At 38.8% G+C, this 17,669-nt stretch overlaps 1 protein-coding gene across 6 annotated transcripts; it reads left to right on the top strand.

Moving 5' to 3' along the window:
• The first annotated feature begins 8,570 nt into the window (after positions 1 to 8,570).
• On the top strand, positions 8,571 to 15,799 carry CMTR2 (cap methyltransferase 2). Of its 6 annotated transcripts, none has more exons than XM_025888991.2 (3): positions 8,571 to 8,787; positions 9,518 to 9,591; positions 12,265 to 15,799. In XM_025888991.2, the coding sequence occupies exon 3, from the start codon at positions 12,284 to 12,286 to the stop codon at positions 14,576 to 14,578; it is 2,295 nt and encodes a 764-aa protein (XP_025744776.1). In that variant the 5' UTR covers positions 8,571 to 8,787; positions 9,518 to 9,591; positions 12,265 to 12,283; the 3' UTR covers positions 14,579 to 15,799. The 6 variants fall into 6 exon arrangements, with proteins under 6 accessions (XP_025744776.1, XP_025744773.1, XP_025744774.1 ...); XM_025888989.2 differs by lacking the exon at positions 8,571 to 8,787 and adding an exon at positions 8,800 to 9,012; XM_025888988.2 differs by lacking the exon at positions 9,518 to 9,591.
• The last annotated feature ends 1,870 nt before the right edge of the window (positions 15,800 to 17,669 follow it).

The following is a 17,669-nucleotide window of genomic DNA, read 5'->3' as shown; positions in this document are numbered from 1 at the left end:
GATATGACATAATTTGGTCTCAGTTGTCTTCTCTTGCTTCCCTTTCTTCTCCTTAGTCTCCCTTACTCTTTTCCTCTCTTGCTCTATTAAGAAGTTTGAATATAAGAAGAAACAGCAATAGGAGAACCTTATAAGGAGGGTCTGAATTTAGCACCCCATCTTCCAGAAAAGAACAGACATTTTTCAGGAGCAACTGACGTCTCTCCGATGCTGGCTAAGTGCAAGAACCTGTGCTAAGCATTTTACATTTGTTTGATAATCCTCAATGTGACCCTTGGAGGTCTTCCTTGCCCAGGGTCATGTAGCTAGTAGGTGGAGAGTTTAACCCAAGCGTTCAGAAGCCCCCACTGTGGTGCTTAACCATTCGGAAAGAGAAGCCATATTGATCCCAAGGCGGGACAGTACTAGGTGAGCTATTAACAAGAAGGAGTCCCCCAAGGCTAGTGCTTTAACAACTTTTGGTACTGATTCCACTTCTAAATTAAGTATCATCTTAATCATTGTTAATAATAAATAATAATAAAGCAGGTACTTAAAAATTCACAGGGTTGAATGTCACTTTAGTTTTCTTGCCTGAACTTCAGCCACCCACTGATTTCCAACTCCTTCCTGGGTATTTCTTTTCTTTAAAGATTTTATTTATTTATTTATTTATTTATTTATTTATTTATTTAATTTATTTTTTAAAAAGATTTTATTTATTTATTTGAGCGAGAGAGAATGAGCGATAGAGAGCACGTGAGGGAAGAGGGTCAGAGGGAGAAGCAGACTCCCCGCTGAGCAGGGAGCCCAATGCGGGACTCGATCCCGGGACTCCAGGATCATGACCTGACCCGAAGGCAGTCGCTTAACCAACTGAGCCACCCAGGCACCCAAGATTTTATTTATTTATTTGACAGAGAGAGAGACACACACAGCGAGAGAGGGAACACAAGCAGGGGAGTGGGAGAGGCAGAAGCGGGCTTCCCGCTGAGTAGGGAGCCTGATGCGTGCTCGATCCCAGGACCCTGGGATCATGACCTGAACCGAAGGCAGATGCTTAACTACTGAGCCACCCAGGCGCCCCCCTCCTGGATATTTCTGCTTGACTATTCCACGATCCTCCCTAACTCTCTATGAACCAAACATAGTCATTTCTTTCCCACTTGACCATTTCTTATTGCAGCAGATTCTGACAGCTCAGTCTGGCTTCCATGGTCCTCTGTACTCTGGATCTTCACTACCCACTACGGACTGCATAGTGCCCCACAAAATTCATCTGTTGAAGTCCTAGCCCCCAATGTGATGGTATTTGGAGATTCAGCCAGATTGGGAGGTAATTAGATTTAGATGAGCTCATGAGGGGGAGGTCCCCATGATAGGATGAGTGTCCTTATAGAGACCAGAGAGCTTGCTCTCTCTCTGCCACGGGAGAACACAGTGAGAGAGTGGCCATGTGCACACCAGGAAGAGAGCCCTTACCAGGAACCAAATCTGCCAGTACCTTAATCTTGGACTTCCCAGCCTCCAGAGCTGTGAGAAATATGTTTCTTTCCTTCTTTTTTTTTTTTTTAAGATTTTATTTATTTGTCAGAGAGAGAGAATGCACAAGCAGGGGGGAGCAGCAGAGGGGGAGAGGGAGGAGCAGGCTTCCCGCAGAGCAGGGAGCCCGATGCGGGACTTGATCCCAGGACCCTGGGATCATGACCTGAGCCAAAGGCAGACGCTTACTGACTGAGCCACCCTCCCAGGCATCCTGAGAAATACATTTCTATTCTTTAAGTCCCCCGGTCTATGGTGTTTTCTTATAGCAGCCTGAACTGACTGAGACACTACCTCTATAGCATTTCAATCTTCTTAACCTTCCATCCCTTTTCTGCAATTACCCTTCTTCCTGTACATTTTTTCACCCAAGTTATTTTCCTGAGCTAGGCTGGTACTCTTCTCCCTAGATAACAGTAGCCTTTTAGGACAAAAATTGAAGTCTCTTTTCCCCATCTTTTTCCTACTAATTCCCCCTTCCTTAGACTCCTACAATACTCAATCTGTACTGTACAAGAGAGCACTTAGTGTGTAATGTTATTTATTTTTAAACATCTTGTGTCTACAGTAAGATGATTAATGCTTCACGGGTAGGCCACATCTTCTGTTCTATTCCATATGCCAGTATTTCCCAACCTTTTTTTTTTTTTTTAACTGTGCCCATCTCACAATAATATATGTGGCTTCTTAAGCCCTTAAGAATTTTTGAAAAAGTCATTTTGGTCATTTTGGAAGAGAATAAAGATGTGATTTTAAGTAAATAAGTATTTTAGGTCAGTGTAGTATTAATGATTATATTATGAATCTTATTCTAAAGTTCATCTAAAATATCATCTTTAATGATATCCATAATGTAAAAACACATTTTTGGCTTTCCCCCATTTAGTGACTCAGTCTATTAACTTTAACTATGTAAGGAAAGAAATGAATCGCTAAAAAATAAGTTTTGAGAAAGACATTTCATACTGCATCTTAGTTCTGAATGTTTATTAAAGTGCAGAATGAGGTTTAGCTACGTATTGTAGCACCCAAACTAGACAACAACAGCTTTCATAACCCGCTGTTTACAATTTTTTGTATTTATGCCTAGAAAGCAATTGATTTTGTTTTAATAATTTTTGTTTAGTTCCTAAACAGTAAGAAAGAAGAGATTTCAGGCTCCTGTTTCAAGTACTTTCCCACAAATACTACCATTCAGGTGCTCTACCTAATAGTTGAATAGACAAACTGTTTATAATTTTTACTATATTTTCTCTTTTTAACATTGTATTTTAACAGCATAGGGTGCTGCGTAAGAATTTTGATCAGAATGCCATTTAAAGATCTAGTGAAAATCATCATGAGCAAAGTGGGAACAATTATTAGCAAGTTTATAACCTTTGCTGACTTCTAGAATTTCAGTGTCCGTGTTCCCTTCCTTGGTTTGCTGCCTTTAAACAATGGTCCATTCCGTGTGGCAAGAAGACAGTGAGTGGACCACTATGTGACAAAGAGTGGGAACAATTTAAGATTGTGTAATGGTCAAAACCAAGCTTGAATGGTGTTCACCAAATCAAATAAATGGATCGAATGACTGAGCCGTAAGAACACAGGCCACGGGGCGCCTGGGTGGCTCAGTTGGTTGGGCGACTGCCTTCAGCTCGGGTCATGATCCCAGAGTCCTGGGATCGAACCCTGCATCAGGCTCCCTGCTCGGCGGAGAGCCTGCTTCTCCCTCTACCTCTGTCTGCCACTCTGCCTACTTGTGCTCTCTCTCTATCTCTGTTAAATAAATAAATAAAAATCTTAAAAAAAAAAAAAAAAAAGAACACAGGCCAGGTTGCCACCAAATCCAATGCTGTTCCCTTAAAGCTCATTCAGTGGCTCTGTTTCCTGTGTGAATGGGAAATGCTTGATACTCATTGTATGTATGTATGTATTTTTTTTTTTAAGATTTTATTTGACAGAGAGAGACACAGCGAGAGAGGGAACACAAGCAGGGGGAGTGGGAGAGGCAGAAGCAGGCTTCCCACGGAGCAGGGAGCCCGATGCGGGGCTCGATCCCAGGACCCCGGGATCATGACCTGAGCCGAAGGCAGATGCTTAACGACTGGGCCACCCAGGCGCCCCATATGTATTTTTTTTTAATAAGAAGATATTCCATTCCTGCCTTTTATGATGTGAATCTGTTTATTTCCCCCACTATTTTATTATTAAAAAATTTCAACAGAGAAAAGCGGAAAGAAAGAGTGCACAGCCACAGAATCCACCATCTGGGTTTTATAATTGTGAACATCACACTACACTCACTTCACCATTAATCCACTCCTCTATCCATATGTCAATCTATCTCATGTGTGGTGCATTTCAAAGTAAGATGCAGATATCAGTACACTTCTCTCTAAAGTCTTCAGCATGCATATGGGGTAACTAGAGTTCAATATTTGAACATTTGTTTATGGCTCTTTTTTTTTTCTCAAGGTAGTAACATTTATGTTGAGTGAAATACTCAAATCTTAATTATACCATGTGATGAATTTTGAGAGATACACGTACTTCTTAACTTAAACCCCTATCAAGCTGTAGAACATTTCCATCATTCCAGACAACTCCCTCTGGGACTTTGGAACCATAATTTATACATTGTCGCCCCACAGAATCTGTCTGAAGATGTAATTAGAGACTCAGAAAGTTGATTGCTGATAAATGACCACAGAAGCAGTTTCGTTTCTGTTTGCTTTGACAGAGAAATATAATCAGAGTAGAGACTGGAGAGCTGGTTGTTTTAATTCTTGTCTGCTACTTATATTCTCATTATCATGTCAGTGGAGTATAAAGAACACTCAGGAATTAGAAAAGAGTAACTGTAGTTAGCTTCCACTCAGATACTTAGTATATTTCTTAAAGTACATATTTAAAAGTTGATACCAAATGTATTCACATTAACTGTGCATTTTTATCCAAATTTGCAAATACATCAATTCAGGGCTTGGCTATTTTCCTTGAACTTTTTAAAGTTTCAGATACCAATTTCATTCATTCATAACATTTCATCTTCTCCAAAAATTTTGCAAACCCTCCTGCTCTTAGGACAAAATAAATGAAACTCATCATTTTTAATAAAACTACTTGCCTCAATAAGCATTTCTCACCATGAATATGGACTATAAAGTTGTTTTAAAATTACTAGAGGCAGTTTCTAGGAATTCTCTGCAGAACAGATTGGTCTTGGAGTGAGGCAGAACTATAGGTCCAAACCCTGACTCTGCTACTTACTGACTCCATGACCTTTAGTAAATTGCATAATCATTTTGATCCTTGATTTCTTTGTTTGCAAAAAGGGGACAGTACATGTATCTACTTCATGGAGTTGTTGAGAGGATTAAATGAATAAAAAAAAGGGCAGTTTTCAGTGCTTAGCACATATTATGTACTGAGAAAATGTTAATGTTGGGACTATTTTAGTAAAGACTGGCTCAGTATATGCTTTGTGGTTTGAAATACTGATAATATTTATAAACCTCAGGGGACATAGTAATTGTATTTAAGAGATCATATAGCCTTCATCTAGCATCTAGTCCCATAAAAGAACAATATCCACAGCTTTTCTTTTTTAATATTTACTAAGAATCGGAGATAAAAAGCAACCAACTCCCACTGATAGCTAAAATGAAAGATTCGCGACACCAAAAGTTGGTGAGGATATGAAGCAACCAGAATTCTTTGTTGTTGTTTAGTTTTTATTTCATAATCATAAACTTAACTCTGCAATCTAACTTGATTTGGAAGGGGTTAAGGAAAATATGGAACCCGTTGAACTGCCTCAGGGAACACAAAGATTATAGGATAGTTTCAGCAGATGGGAGTGATGGGGTCCTCCCCTAAGCTACAGAAGAAAGTAGTCTGGTGCTTAAGCTATGACACAAGTCAAATTTATTAGATTTGTCCACATCAGCGATGGTGATCTTCTTGGTGGTCTTGTCATTTCTGGATCCAAGGTGCACCATGGCTGCTACAATATTGCTACCCTCTCTCACCCTGACAGAGACCACATGCGTGCCATCCAATCACTCAGTTTTGTCAGTGCAGATGAAAAACTGGGAGCCATTTGTGTGGGGTCCAGCATTTGCCAAGGACAAGACGCCAGGACCCATATGCTCCAGGGTGAAATTCTCATCAAATTTCTCCCCCTAGGTGGACTTGCTGCCAGGGCCATTATGGTGTATGAAGTCACCACCCTGGCACATAAATCCTGGAATAATACTGTCAAAGCAGGAAACTTTATAACCAAATCCTTTCTCCCCAGGGCTCAGAGCACTCAAGTTTTCTACTGTCTGTAGGACTGTGTCTGCAGACAGCTCAAAGGAGATGTGGCCCAAGGGCTCACCGTCCCTGGCAATGTCCAAGAACAAGGTGGGGTAGACCGCGGCTGGGCGGAGTCTACAAGGGCCAGAATTCTTAGGTATTGTGGGTAGGGATGTAAACTTGTTCAAGCACTCTGGGAAAACTGTCTGGAGGTTTCTTCGAAGTGACACATAGATCTATTTACCCAAGAGTAAAGAAAACATATGCTTACAGCAATGTCTTGTACTAGAATGTTCATAGCAGGTTTATTCACCATAGCCTCAAACTGGAAACAGAACTCAGATGTCCATCAACAAAAGAATAGATAACTAAATTATGATCTCTCCATACAATGACATGCTAATTAGCAATAAAAAAGAATGAACGTCAAATACATAAAACAACATGGGTGAATATTGACAGGGTTTAGAACATGCTGCCCCAAAATATGGTGACTGGCATATTAAATGTTTTAAGCTAAAGGAATTTGAGAAATGGCAGGTGCAGGAAGGACCCTCTGACCTTGCCCTGAAGCAGGTCACAGGATCCTCATGTGAGATATGCCCTCCCTATAACTGGAGGAAAGGAACATCCTCATTTCTGAAGATGGGAGGACCTTAAGAGCAATCTGGATGAACGTGCCTTGCTAAATTTCTCCCACTGTACTACTTGTAGCTCATACCCATTTGTCACATTTCCCCACAACTTTCTACTCCTCATTTAACTTAGTACAAAAACACTCAGGTTTCACAGTTTCTTCAGAACTTCCATTTCCTTGTGGAGGCTCCCATGTCACATAAAACATGTTAGTAAATTTACGTGCTTTTCTCTTGTTAATCTACCTTTTGTTACAGAGCCCCAGCTGAGAACTTAGAAGGGTAGAAGGAAAAGATTTTTTTTCTCCCCTACAAAAAAAAAAAAAAAGATTACTGAGTGGAAATGGGCTGCAAACAGACAAACAAACTGTAATGACCGAATTTATATAAAATTCTAAAATAGGCAAAACTAAGCTATGATGATATAAAAAACTTGGGAGTCAGATTGATTGGGAAGGCGCTTAAGGGAACTTTCTGTAGTATTTAATAGGTGTTTGGCAAAAGTGGTTGAATAGTACATGTAGGATTTCAGCATTTGACTGTATATAATTAAATTTTTTTTTTTTTGAAGGGCAACCAACTTGTGAATTTGGAAGATCTTGGGAGATCTTTTCCTTCCAAACAGCTTTCCATTGGTTGCTCCTCATGCTCTCCAACACTTACATTTTGTCTTTTTTGTTTTAGCCAGTGTAATGTATAATTCTAACTCATTGTGGGGTTAGTTTACATTTCCCCAAAGACTAATGAAGTTGAGCATCTTTTCATATGTTTATTGGACTTTTAGATACCATCTTTTAGAAGTGTTTGCTCCTTTTTTTTTTTTTTACCCATTTTTTCCACTAGGCATCTTTTCTCATTTATTTGTATGAGTTATATATTTTGGATACAAGTCATTTGTCATACATATTTATTGTAAATATTTTCTCCCTTTCAATAGGTTGTCTTTTCACTCTCAATGGTGTCTTCTGGTGAATAGACATTCTTGATTTCAATATGGTTCAACTTATATATTTTCCCTTTATGATTAGTGCTTTTCTGCTTTGTTGTAAACTTTTTGCCTACTTCAAGGTCACAAAGATGTTTTCTGCTAAAAGAGTTGTTTGACTTTTAAAATATAGATTGGCAACCCAAATGAAATGTATTTTTATGATGGAGGTAAGAGTCCAAATAAAATTTTTTCCATATGAATATCCAGATGGCCTAGCACCATTTTTTTGAAAAGACAATTGTTTCCCCTCAATTGATGCACGTCCTGGAGGACTTGTAAAATAATGTATTTTATATACACATATATAATTTACATAAATGGTTCAAACTCTACACACAGCTCTGTATTTTCCCATTTTTATGCAATACTGTTGACACATATAACCTATTATTGGCCGAATAGTATCCCATTGTATGGATGTATCATGAAGAATTTTATTCCCTTAAAGTAGACATTTAGAGTTTCCAGTTTTTGTTATTGTTGCTATTAAGGTGCCGAAACGAACATTTTGTCCAAAGTGAGTGCCTGTTTGTTTCCTAAGGATAAATTGCTAGGCGCGGGAATCGTCCGGCTAAGGTGCAAGGCCATTTTAAAGTTTGCCTTCTGTAAGGATTATACCAATTTTTATGCCCACCCACAGTATATAAACCTGTTTCTCCATATTCTCAACAACAGTGGCCATTATTGATCTTTTTAACCTTTGCTAAATTGGGTGAAAAGGCAATTTATTGTTTTCATTTCCAACTTTTTTTTTATAATAGGTTAAAATTTTTTGTATATCCTTATTGGCTGTTTTACTTGTTTTGGATGGCCTGTTCAAATTTCCGCCCAATTTTCCTTTGAGATTGTCTTTTCCTTACTGGTTTATAAATATATATATTATAATAACAGTGTTATCTCGCAGTTTGCCTAGTTTGGCTTTTAACCTCATACTGTCTTTCGAGCGCCAGTTTTAACTCAACCTGTGTTACAAACCAACTTCCGCCTAACAGCCTCAGAAAGCCTTCCCTGCCCAAAGGCCGGGTGGGCGGAGCCAGCGTGTGCTTGATAGGTTTGCCCCGCCCCACCTCACCGCCCTCTCCTCCCTCTCCGCTGAGGGGGCGGGGCCAAGGGACGCTCCGCCTCCGCGAGCACCTTCCGTTGCCATAGAAGCCGTGGGCCCGGAGACTGGCGTTTCCCATCTTCAGCACCCGGCGGAGAAACGAAACCTAGGGAGCAAGGGCTTCGGCGCTGCGAGAGTCGCCGGCGTGCGTAACGTTGACGCGTGACGCCAGCCCGGCCTCGAGGCGCGTGCGCAATGTGTCTCTCAGGGCCCTCGGGCGGCTCTCTGCCGACGTTCCGGGGCGGCGCGGCCTGGAGGTGGGTTACCGCTTCTGGTGTTGTGAGGGCGGGCCAGGGCCTCTTTCCCGGCCTTTCGGCGCGCCACCTACATCCGCTGCGGCGGGAGGCGCCGCAGACCTTTAGGAGCGACCGTTCCGGGAAGCAGCCCCGGGAGCGGAAGGGGAGGATGCTTCCTTCGCGTGAGGAGAACGAGTGAAGCGCTGCTTTTCTAGACTCGGGGGGACGAGGTGGGCGTGAGCGAAGGTAATCAGACCCGGGTTCCGAGGCCGGGTCTTCCTTCGAGTGAGGCAGGGGCTGGGACTGAGGTGCCTCCAGGTCAGTAGGAATCGGGCCGCTCGAATGTAGCTTGGGACTCACTTCCATCAGGTGAAACGAGATCTTGGGTGCCCCGGACCCAAAGTAAAGCGCTGGATACACTCTAGCTATTACTTTCACCGTTGCTGGGAGGAGTTGCCAGAAACATTTCTAAAACTCCTTTGTAAGCATTAATTGGAGAAGTGAGATCTTGTGGGTTTTGTGTCAGGCTCACGAATTTTGCAGGTGTTTCCTTTGTGGCTTCGAACAGGGGGCTACATGACTTTTCTTCTCGAATCTGCAAAATAAGAATGGTAATACTGACCCTCCTAGCAGAATTATGATGCCACAAAGCTCTGTGGAGTGCTTAATGAAAGGGACAGAGGAACATACTGGAAACTTCTATCTTGTAAACCGCGTGTTTTGTTTTTTAATTTTTGGTCATGCCTTGAAGGGCTGGAGTGAAAGTGAAGTGCATTTTTATGACTCCTATTCAGAATCTACTCAGAAGAGTGCCGTTTGTGTTAAGTATGATATACATTCATTTATTCAATAAATACTGAGTGTTTACTGTGTACTAAGTACTGTTGTAACCTCGGGGTGATAAATGAGTCAACAAAACAAAGATCCTTGCCTTGTGGAGCTTAGATTCTAATTTGGGGAAGACAATAATAAACATAATAAGCAAATTACATGTTAGAGGGAAAAGAGAGTCATGGAAAACTATAGTACAGCTAGGTCCATACCTTTACCATTGGTGGTAGTGCAAGGTGCAATTAGGATGTCAGGTTAGATTTCATAGAGAAATTACACGCCAGTAATATTTGAAGGAGGTGAGGGAGTTAGGTATGCAGGTAATCTGAAGGAAGAGGGGTTCCACGCGGAGGGATTGATCAAGACCAGCAGGTTGCAGTGTACCTGGTGTTTAAGTGAACAGCAATAAAGCTTGTGTGGCTGGAGCAGAATGAATAAGGGGAATAATAGACAGGTTAGAGATGGGTTGGGGCTTGAGGGCAGAAATCTTCAAGGTTCTTGTAGGCTACTGTAACGACTGTGGTATTTACTTTGGGTGAAATGGGGAGCCAAAGGAGGCAAAGATAGAAGAGACCAGTTAGAAGGCTATGGCAGTAATCCAGCAGAGAATTGACAGTGTCTACAATCAGGAGACTGGTAGCTGGGAGGTGGGTGGATTCTGGGAATTTGATAGGAGGAAACAAAGGTTGGATTATAGACCTGAGCGTTATTCCATACACACACACACACACACACACACACACACACACACACACATTCAATATATATAATTTTTATATAAATATATAATCTTGATTTGTGTACCGCAGGTGTAGTCAGGAAGAACAGTGGAGTGTTTGAATCACTTTAGTTTTTCTCATGTGAAGGTAATTATCTATTAGCTTAGGTAAGATTTCAGAGCTTACCTACAGCCATTAATTAGTATGTGAGATTAGACTAAAATCAGACTTTTTCCAAAATAAAATATAGTTGTGATCTAAACATGGTGGTAGTTTCCAGTAAGCACAGTGGGAATTAAGACAGAATAACTTGTAATAAACTTTCATTTGCCTTTAGTATTTTAATGAATGTGACAATGCCTCATTTTTGGCCTTCTTTCAGAAGTCTGTCTGAATATAGCTTCTAACAGTAAAAAAAAAAAAAAGATCTAAGATAAGAAAAAGGTATTGATGGGCAAGTGTGACTATTAGCTATATACGTGTATTGTAAATACACTGTGGCAAACAAATGACTTAAGAAGATACTTGTTACTTCAAAAAGCTTACAAACTAGTGGAGTATACAGGGTTGTAAATAATTTAAACAAAATATAAGAGAATGAAAAAAGTGTGCCAAAAGAACAGTACAAAAGAAGTTGCTAATTACAGTCTTTTGGATATTACTGTATTGTGGCACTAGCTCACCTTTGTTTCCCATTTTAATCATCAAACATTGGCTTTTTGCGGGGTGGTGGTTTTGTTGTCAGTTTGTGTTTGACGTATTTAGATTCTTTTTGAAAAACTGGTGTAGAATGCGTTGAATATGCTAAGCAAATGCAGAACTTATGAACTAAAGCACCTATTAATTAACATTGAGCCAACAAGTACTATCATCATACTTAGAGCTCTGTCTGCTGGAATGTACAACTTAGGCCAACACTATGCCATTAAGCCATGCTTCTTTCCCTTATATCTCTTTCCCTCCAGTAGACAGATGTTTTTGGTTTCTTAGGCGGTGTTAGAACACAGAATGTAGGGTGACTGTTTATAATTTGTATATTCAGTGAGGCTATTTCTTCAATTTAAAGATCCTCTATCAAAGTGTGTTACGTTTTAGTGACAAGAAGATATATTTTGTAGTGGAGGCATGGAGCTGTCTGAGTAGATGAGACAGGAATCTAGTTTAGAGACATGCCAGGTTGAACTATAGTTCAGTTTCAGCATTAAGCTGAATAGAGGCTAACCAGTCAGGTACGCCACAGTTAACAAGCAGTATGGTGATGAGTGTTAGTTGGTGGCCTGTAAAGGTGATTTGGTACCACCAAAGTGCATGTCTTAGCAAGAGTGTGAGATCTGGATGGAGGACGTATTTGGCAGTCCTTGTAGGTGAATAAGTGTGTGGTGGCAGAGAGGCCTGGTAGCAGTACCAGTACTGGGTTCAGGTGTAGAATCTTCTCCTGGAAGGAGGTGAGATTTGGAGGGAACTGAAAAAGCTAAAAGTCACTTGTTAAAGCTTGATCAAAGGTCAAGGGATGAGTCTTAGTCTGAGAGTGTGTTTGGGGCCATGTGGGTAGTGTCTCAGCCATGGTTAGAGGAAAATTTTGGGGAGGATCTAGATGGATTACCATGGTAATATGAGCTGCCATCACTGATGAATATTCGTTGGTATATGCTTTTTACATGCTAGCATGTTTTATCCTTGTCTAAAAAAATGATACCCTTACTTTTAAATAAGAAACAGGCTCAAAGATGTAATTTGCCCAAGGCCACTTTTTAGCTGTGGTTTTGAGCTCTGTTGGATGTAAAAGCCTTTACTCTTTCTTTATTCCAAATTGCCTCATTATGTAACAGAATGTGCTGACATTAACCTTCCCATTTTATGTGGTTTGTCATGAGTGTGATCTTATTTGCTGTGGATGAGATTTCACTAATAAACTTGATTCATTTAATTATGTGTTTTCTTTTTCTAGATTTTAATTTAATTTGAAAATGAGTAAGTGCAGGAAGCCACCACTGGGTTCAAGTCCTGAGACATTCAGCCCAGATGTTCTTGCTGACATTTTTGAACTCTTTGCCAAGAACTTTTCTTATGGCAAGCCACTTAATAATGAGTGGCAGTTACCAGATCCCAGTGAAATTTTCACTTGTGACCACACGGAATTTAATACATTGCTTGATTTGAAGAACTCCCTAAATGAAGTAAAAAACCTACTGAGTGATAAGAAATTGGATGAGTGGCATGAACACACTGCTTTCACCAATAAAGCTGGAAAAATAATTTCTCATGTGAAAAAATCTGTGAACGCTGAACTTTGTACTCAAGCATGGTGTAAGTTTCATGAAATTTTGTGCAGCTTTCCACTTATTCCACAGGAAGCTTTTCAGAATGGAAAACTGAATTCTCTACACCTTTGTGAAGCTCCTGGAGCTTTTATAGCTAGTCTCAATCACTACTTAAAATCCCATAGATTCCCCTGTGATTGGAGTTGGGTAGCTAATACTTTGAATCCATACCACGAAGCAAATGACAATCTTACGATGATTATGGATGACCGACTTATTGCAAATACCTTGCATTGGTGGTACTTTGGTCCAGATAATACTGGTGATATCATGACCTTGAAATACCTGACTGGACTTCAGAATTTCGTAAGTAACATGGCTACCATTCACTTGATCACTGCAGATGGGAGTTTTGATTGCCAAGGAAACCCAGGTGAACAAGAAGCTTTAGTCTCTTCTTTGCATTACTGTGAAGTCGTCACTGCTCTGATGACTCTTGGAAATGGTGGCTCTTTTGTTCTGAAGATGTTTACTTTGTTTGAACATTGTTCCATAAACCTGATGTACCTGCTAAACTGTTCCTTTGACCAAGTCCATGTTTTTAAACCTGCTACTAGTAAGGCAGGGAACTCAGAAGTCTATGTGGTTTGTCTCCACTATAAAGGAAGAGAGGCAGTCCATCCTCTGTTATCTAAGATGGTGCTGAATTTTGGGATGGAAATGACCCAGAAAGCTCTCTTTCCCCATCATGTGATTCCCGAATCTTTTCTTAAAAGGCATGAAGAATGTTGTATGTTCTTTCATAAATACCAACTAGAGACTATTTCTGAGAACATTCGTCTGTTTCAGTGCATGGGAAAAGGGGAACAAACAAAGCTGAATAATTTAAGGGACTGTGCTGTTCAATATTTCATGCAAAAGTTTCAGTTGAAGCCTCTTTCCAGAAATCATTGGCTAGTGAAAAAATCTAATATTGGTTGTAGTACAAATACAAAATGGTTTGGGCAGAGGAACAGGTATTTTAAAACCTATAATGAAAGGAAAATGCTGGAAACCCTTTCATGGAAAGATAAGGTGGCCAAAGGATACTTTAATAGTTGGGCAGAAGAACATGCTGTGTATCATTCTGGGCAAAGTTCTCTCTTAGAAGGGACAGCTTCCAATCTTGAGTATCACTTATGGCATATTTTAGAGGGAAAGAAACTGCCAAAGGTAAAGTGTTCTCCTTTCTGTGATGGTGAAATTTTAAAGACTCTTAATGAAGCAATTGAAAAGTCATTAGGAGGAGCCTTGAATTTGGATTCCAAGTTCTGGCCCAAACAGCAGTATTACTGTTCTTGTCACATTTTTACTGAAGAATTGATATTTTCTGAGTTGTTTAGCCTTACCAGGTGCCTTCAGGATGAACAGGTGGTAGAACCCAGCAACCAAATAAAGTGCCTGCTTGTGGGCTTTTCAACTCTCCGTGATATCAAAACACATATACCACTGGAAGTCCTGGAATCAGCTGAACTCATGACTTTCCGCTGTTCGTTGCTTCATGATGGAGACCCGATTTACCAGCAACTGTTTCTGGACTGCCTTCTACATTCATTGCAGCAGCTTCATACAGGAGATGTTATGATTTTGCCTGTACTTTCTTGTTTTACAAGATTTATGGCTGGTTTGATCTTTGTACTCCACAGCTGTTTTAGATTCATCACATTTTCTTGTCCCACTTCTTCTGAGCCCCTGAAGACCTGTGCAGTCCTGCTGTGTGTTGGTTATCAGGACCTTCCAAATCCAGTTTTCCAGTATCTGCAGAATGTGAATGAATTGTTGAGCTCTTTGCTTAAATCCAACGCACCCCAGCAGGTTTTACAGTTTGTGCCAATGGAGGTGCTCCTGAAGGGGGCACTACTTGATTTTTTGTGGGATTTGAATGCTGCCATTGCTAAAAGGCATTTGCATGTAATTATTCAAGGAGAGAGAGAAGAAATCATCAGCAGCCTTCAGCTATGACGTTGAACTTGTCCTTTCTGAGATTTAACTTTATGGCTTCTTACAGTTTCCATTGTTATTTCAGCCCTTTGCTATTTAAAACCTTTCATTTGGGGGAAAGGCCAGCTTTTGCATCATTGACAGTCTCATTATTTCGGGAAAACCACCAGTTAGTTCTGATCTCATATATATGCCCGTAGGCGTAGAGTTTTCCACGTGGTGCAATCTATGCAGTGATCATATTCAACCTCAAATACGAGATGTGCATATACTTTGGGATGGACACACACATTCTTATTTAAGCAGTTTCCTTGGTCTTATTTTTCTGTTTTTAAGATTTGCATCCATGTGCCTTCCTTCAGATTAGATTTTTTTCCCAACTAATTTCCTTAGTGGCTAATGCTGTTAATAAATCGAGAGAGGTCTTTGATGAAAGGAGGTGAGCCACTCCTCAGCAACGCTTGTTTTCTTTAACACTGACCACGTCAGTTATGGATTCGGGGAACTCTTCTTGCCAGATGCTGAGTATGTGCCGTTCCTTGCCTTTAGGCCATTGACCCAATTTACTTGTGTGGTTCAAATGAAGCTATGTGCTGTTTTATGAATATTTTAATGACCACAGCCATCCAGCCAGAAAGGATATCAGGACAGCTTCAAACCAAAGATCATGTTTAAAACAATGAAAAATCACTGTGTCTGGGACACACCTGTATCATGAAAAACTTCATTTAGCAATGGTGTAGTAATCTTTAACTTCCAGGAAATAATCTATGAGCTAACAGATTTTTTTAGATTGTAAAATAGTGTGTATGGACTCTTGGGGACATATGAATGTGATGAACATAGTGAATCTTGAAGAGAAATTTTAACACTTCCAGAATGATGGTTCAGCATTTAAAAATTTTTAATCTTATTTCTTTGAAAGTAGCACTTTACCAGAAGATTAACCATGAGATGGTTATTTTATCAGTTGTGTCTGATTTCTTTTGAATTACATGTATTTGACAGTGTAAATGAGCTTTTCTGGCCAACTGTATTAAGCAGATCTTCATTACTTTGAAATTCCAGAAAGTGGAGAATGTTTATATTCTCACACATGCATTTTAGACATTTTTGTTAGTTAAATAAAAAATAGATGTATTCTCTGATGTATTTGGTTGATAAATATTAATCTGAATTTTTTTCATGTTCCTTGCTATTTTGAGTTCCGTTATAGATTCATGAATAAAGTCATTAGAGAGATTTTGTGTTCGTCTTTTTTAAAGCGAATCATGGGGGAAGTTAAAAATATAACTTGGAAACATTTTTTTTTTTAAGGAAGGTTTGAATGGGAGTTCATGTTCCTTCATTTCCTCTGATTTATATTCATTAAAATTTAGCCCTTAATATTGTAATATTTATGGAATTTCTACTTCGGGAAAGAACTGAATACTTAAGGGAGGGAGGAGAAGTGGGTAGATTGAGTTCTTGCCAGGGAGGGTATGGAGGCTTGGAGGTAGATTTCCAAAAGAACTGTGATTTTTTACTGGTGACTATGGAAGCAGTTCCAGTTGTATAATGATAGAAGTCTGACAGAAATTTGGTTACCAGGAGAGTTAAAAACCACTCTTGGAAAACCATTTTGCACTGAATAGTCTTTATGCCTTGGTTGGTTTGATCTAATACAATGACACAGTTTATTTTTGCTTATTTTAACTAGTTCATTTGAATGAAGTTGAAAGCCTAGGTCGGGGTATTAGTATTAAAACTTTGTTTTAAGCACCTCAAATAAACATTGAATGCTTATTTTTTTTTTTTTGCTTTTTGTTTTTTTTAAACACAAATCAATCTCTTGGAATATATAGCATACTGGTGTACATTAGAATATATTTTGGTATTTAACTTGACTTTTGGAATCAGTTGCTGTTCATCTGGTTTTTGGGATTCAAATTTGCTCTATAGGTGAGAATAGGACTTGAAGGTTCAGATTGAATTTGATGTGGATGACAGGTACCGATGACTTACAGGAGCTTCCTTTTGGGTAAAAGGGGAGGAAAAGTGCTGTCCAAAAAATTAATGACAAGAAGACTGTAAGGTGAGACACGATTTGTATATCAAGGTAGTTACTGTTCTTTAAAAAATTTTTTTTCGTAGGTCTTGAGATTTTGAACTTAATTGTGGTGTTTTTGAAAAGAATTTTTTAACAGCCAGAAAATGTAAGCTTCACAAATGTTTTTAAAAAACTTAGATGAGAAATAGGTCTTATAAATTTAATTTCTTCAATGTTAATTTTTGTCCTCCCTAAGAAAGAGTTTTATATTTTAATGGAGGCCTTTATATTATTATCCTAATGATCATTAAATATTTAAATGCATTGAAAATATCTTTTCTGGAATAAATTAAAGATCTAATTTGTGGGCTTTACTCCATCTTTAAAATAGTTATTTTGTTTAAGAAGATTTGTATTAAACATTTTTTTCTACTCCAAAGATCTCTGAGTGGAATGAAAGAAGCATTTAAAATATTAGGGAGAGTTGGAAAAAAAAGTTGATTGATGCTTTTGTTATTTTACTTATTTTTGATGAGAATATACCTGGTCTTAAAAAGTATGTAAACCTTATTTTTCATTTCCAGTTGAACTCATTGTAGTTATACTGCTGTGGCATGGGTAAATGAAATCAGTTAATCCCTTACGTTCTCACAGTTTTAGAAATGAAAGTGTTGATTATCAACCTGACCAAAATCATTTTTCATGTTTAAATACTTTTCCATATTTGATTTGAAAATAAAATACACTGATATTTCATTTAGTGTATTTTTGCTTTCCAAGATGAAAGTAAGAAATAGGACATTTTGTTTTAATTTTTTAATTGTTTTAAACAATAAATGATTATTTTTTATAAAAGTACATGCTTACAAAGATTTTAAAGCATGACATTTTTTGCTATTTTTATATTCTAAAAAATAAAAACATTAAATTAGGCCTTGTTTAAATGTCCTTTGTTACCTGTTTAATACATTTTGAACAAAACCTAGACTTAATGTAAATATTATCCTCTATTTTTAATAATGAAAATTTATTATACATAGATGGTACAGACAGGCAGGGCCTGACTGAAAATTTGTTTACTAC

Source organism: Callorhinus ursinus, unplaced genomic scaffold (assembly GCF_003265705.2).
Source record: "Callorhinus ursinus isolate GAN/ISIS: 27379988/994484 unplaced genomic scaffold, GSC_fseal_2.0 scaffold37, whole genome shotgun sequence".
Lineage (NCBI taxonomy): Eukaryota > Metazoa > Chordata > Mammalia > Carnivora > Otariidae > Callorhinus > Callorhinus ursinus.
This window is presented reverse-complemented; position numbering and strand designations above follow the sequence as displayed.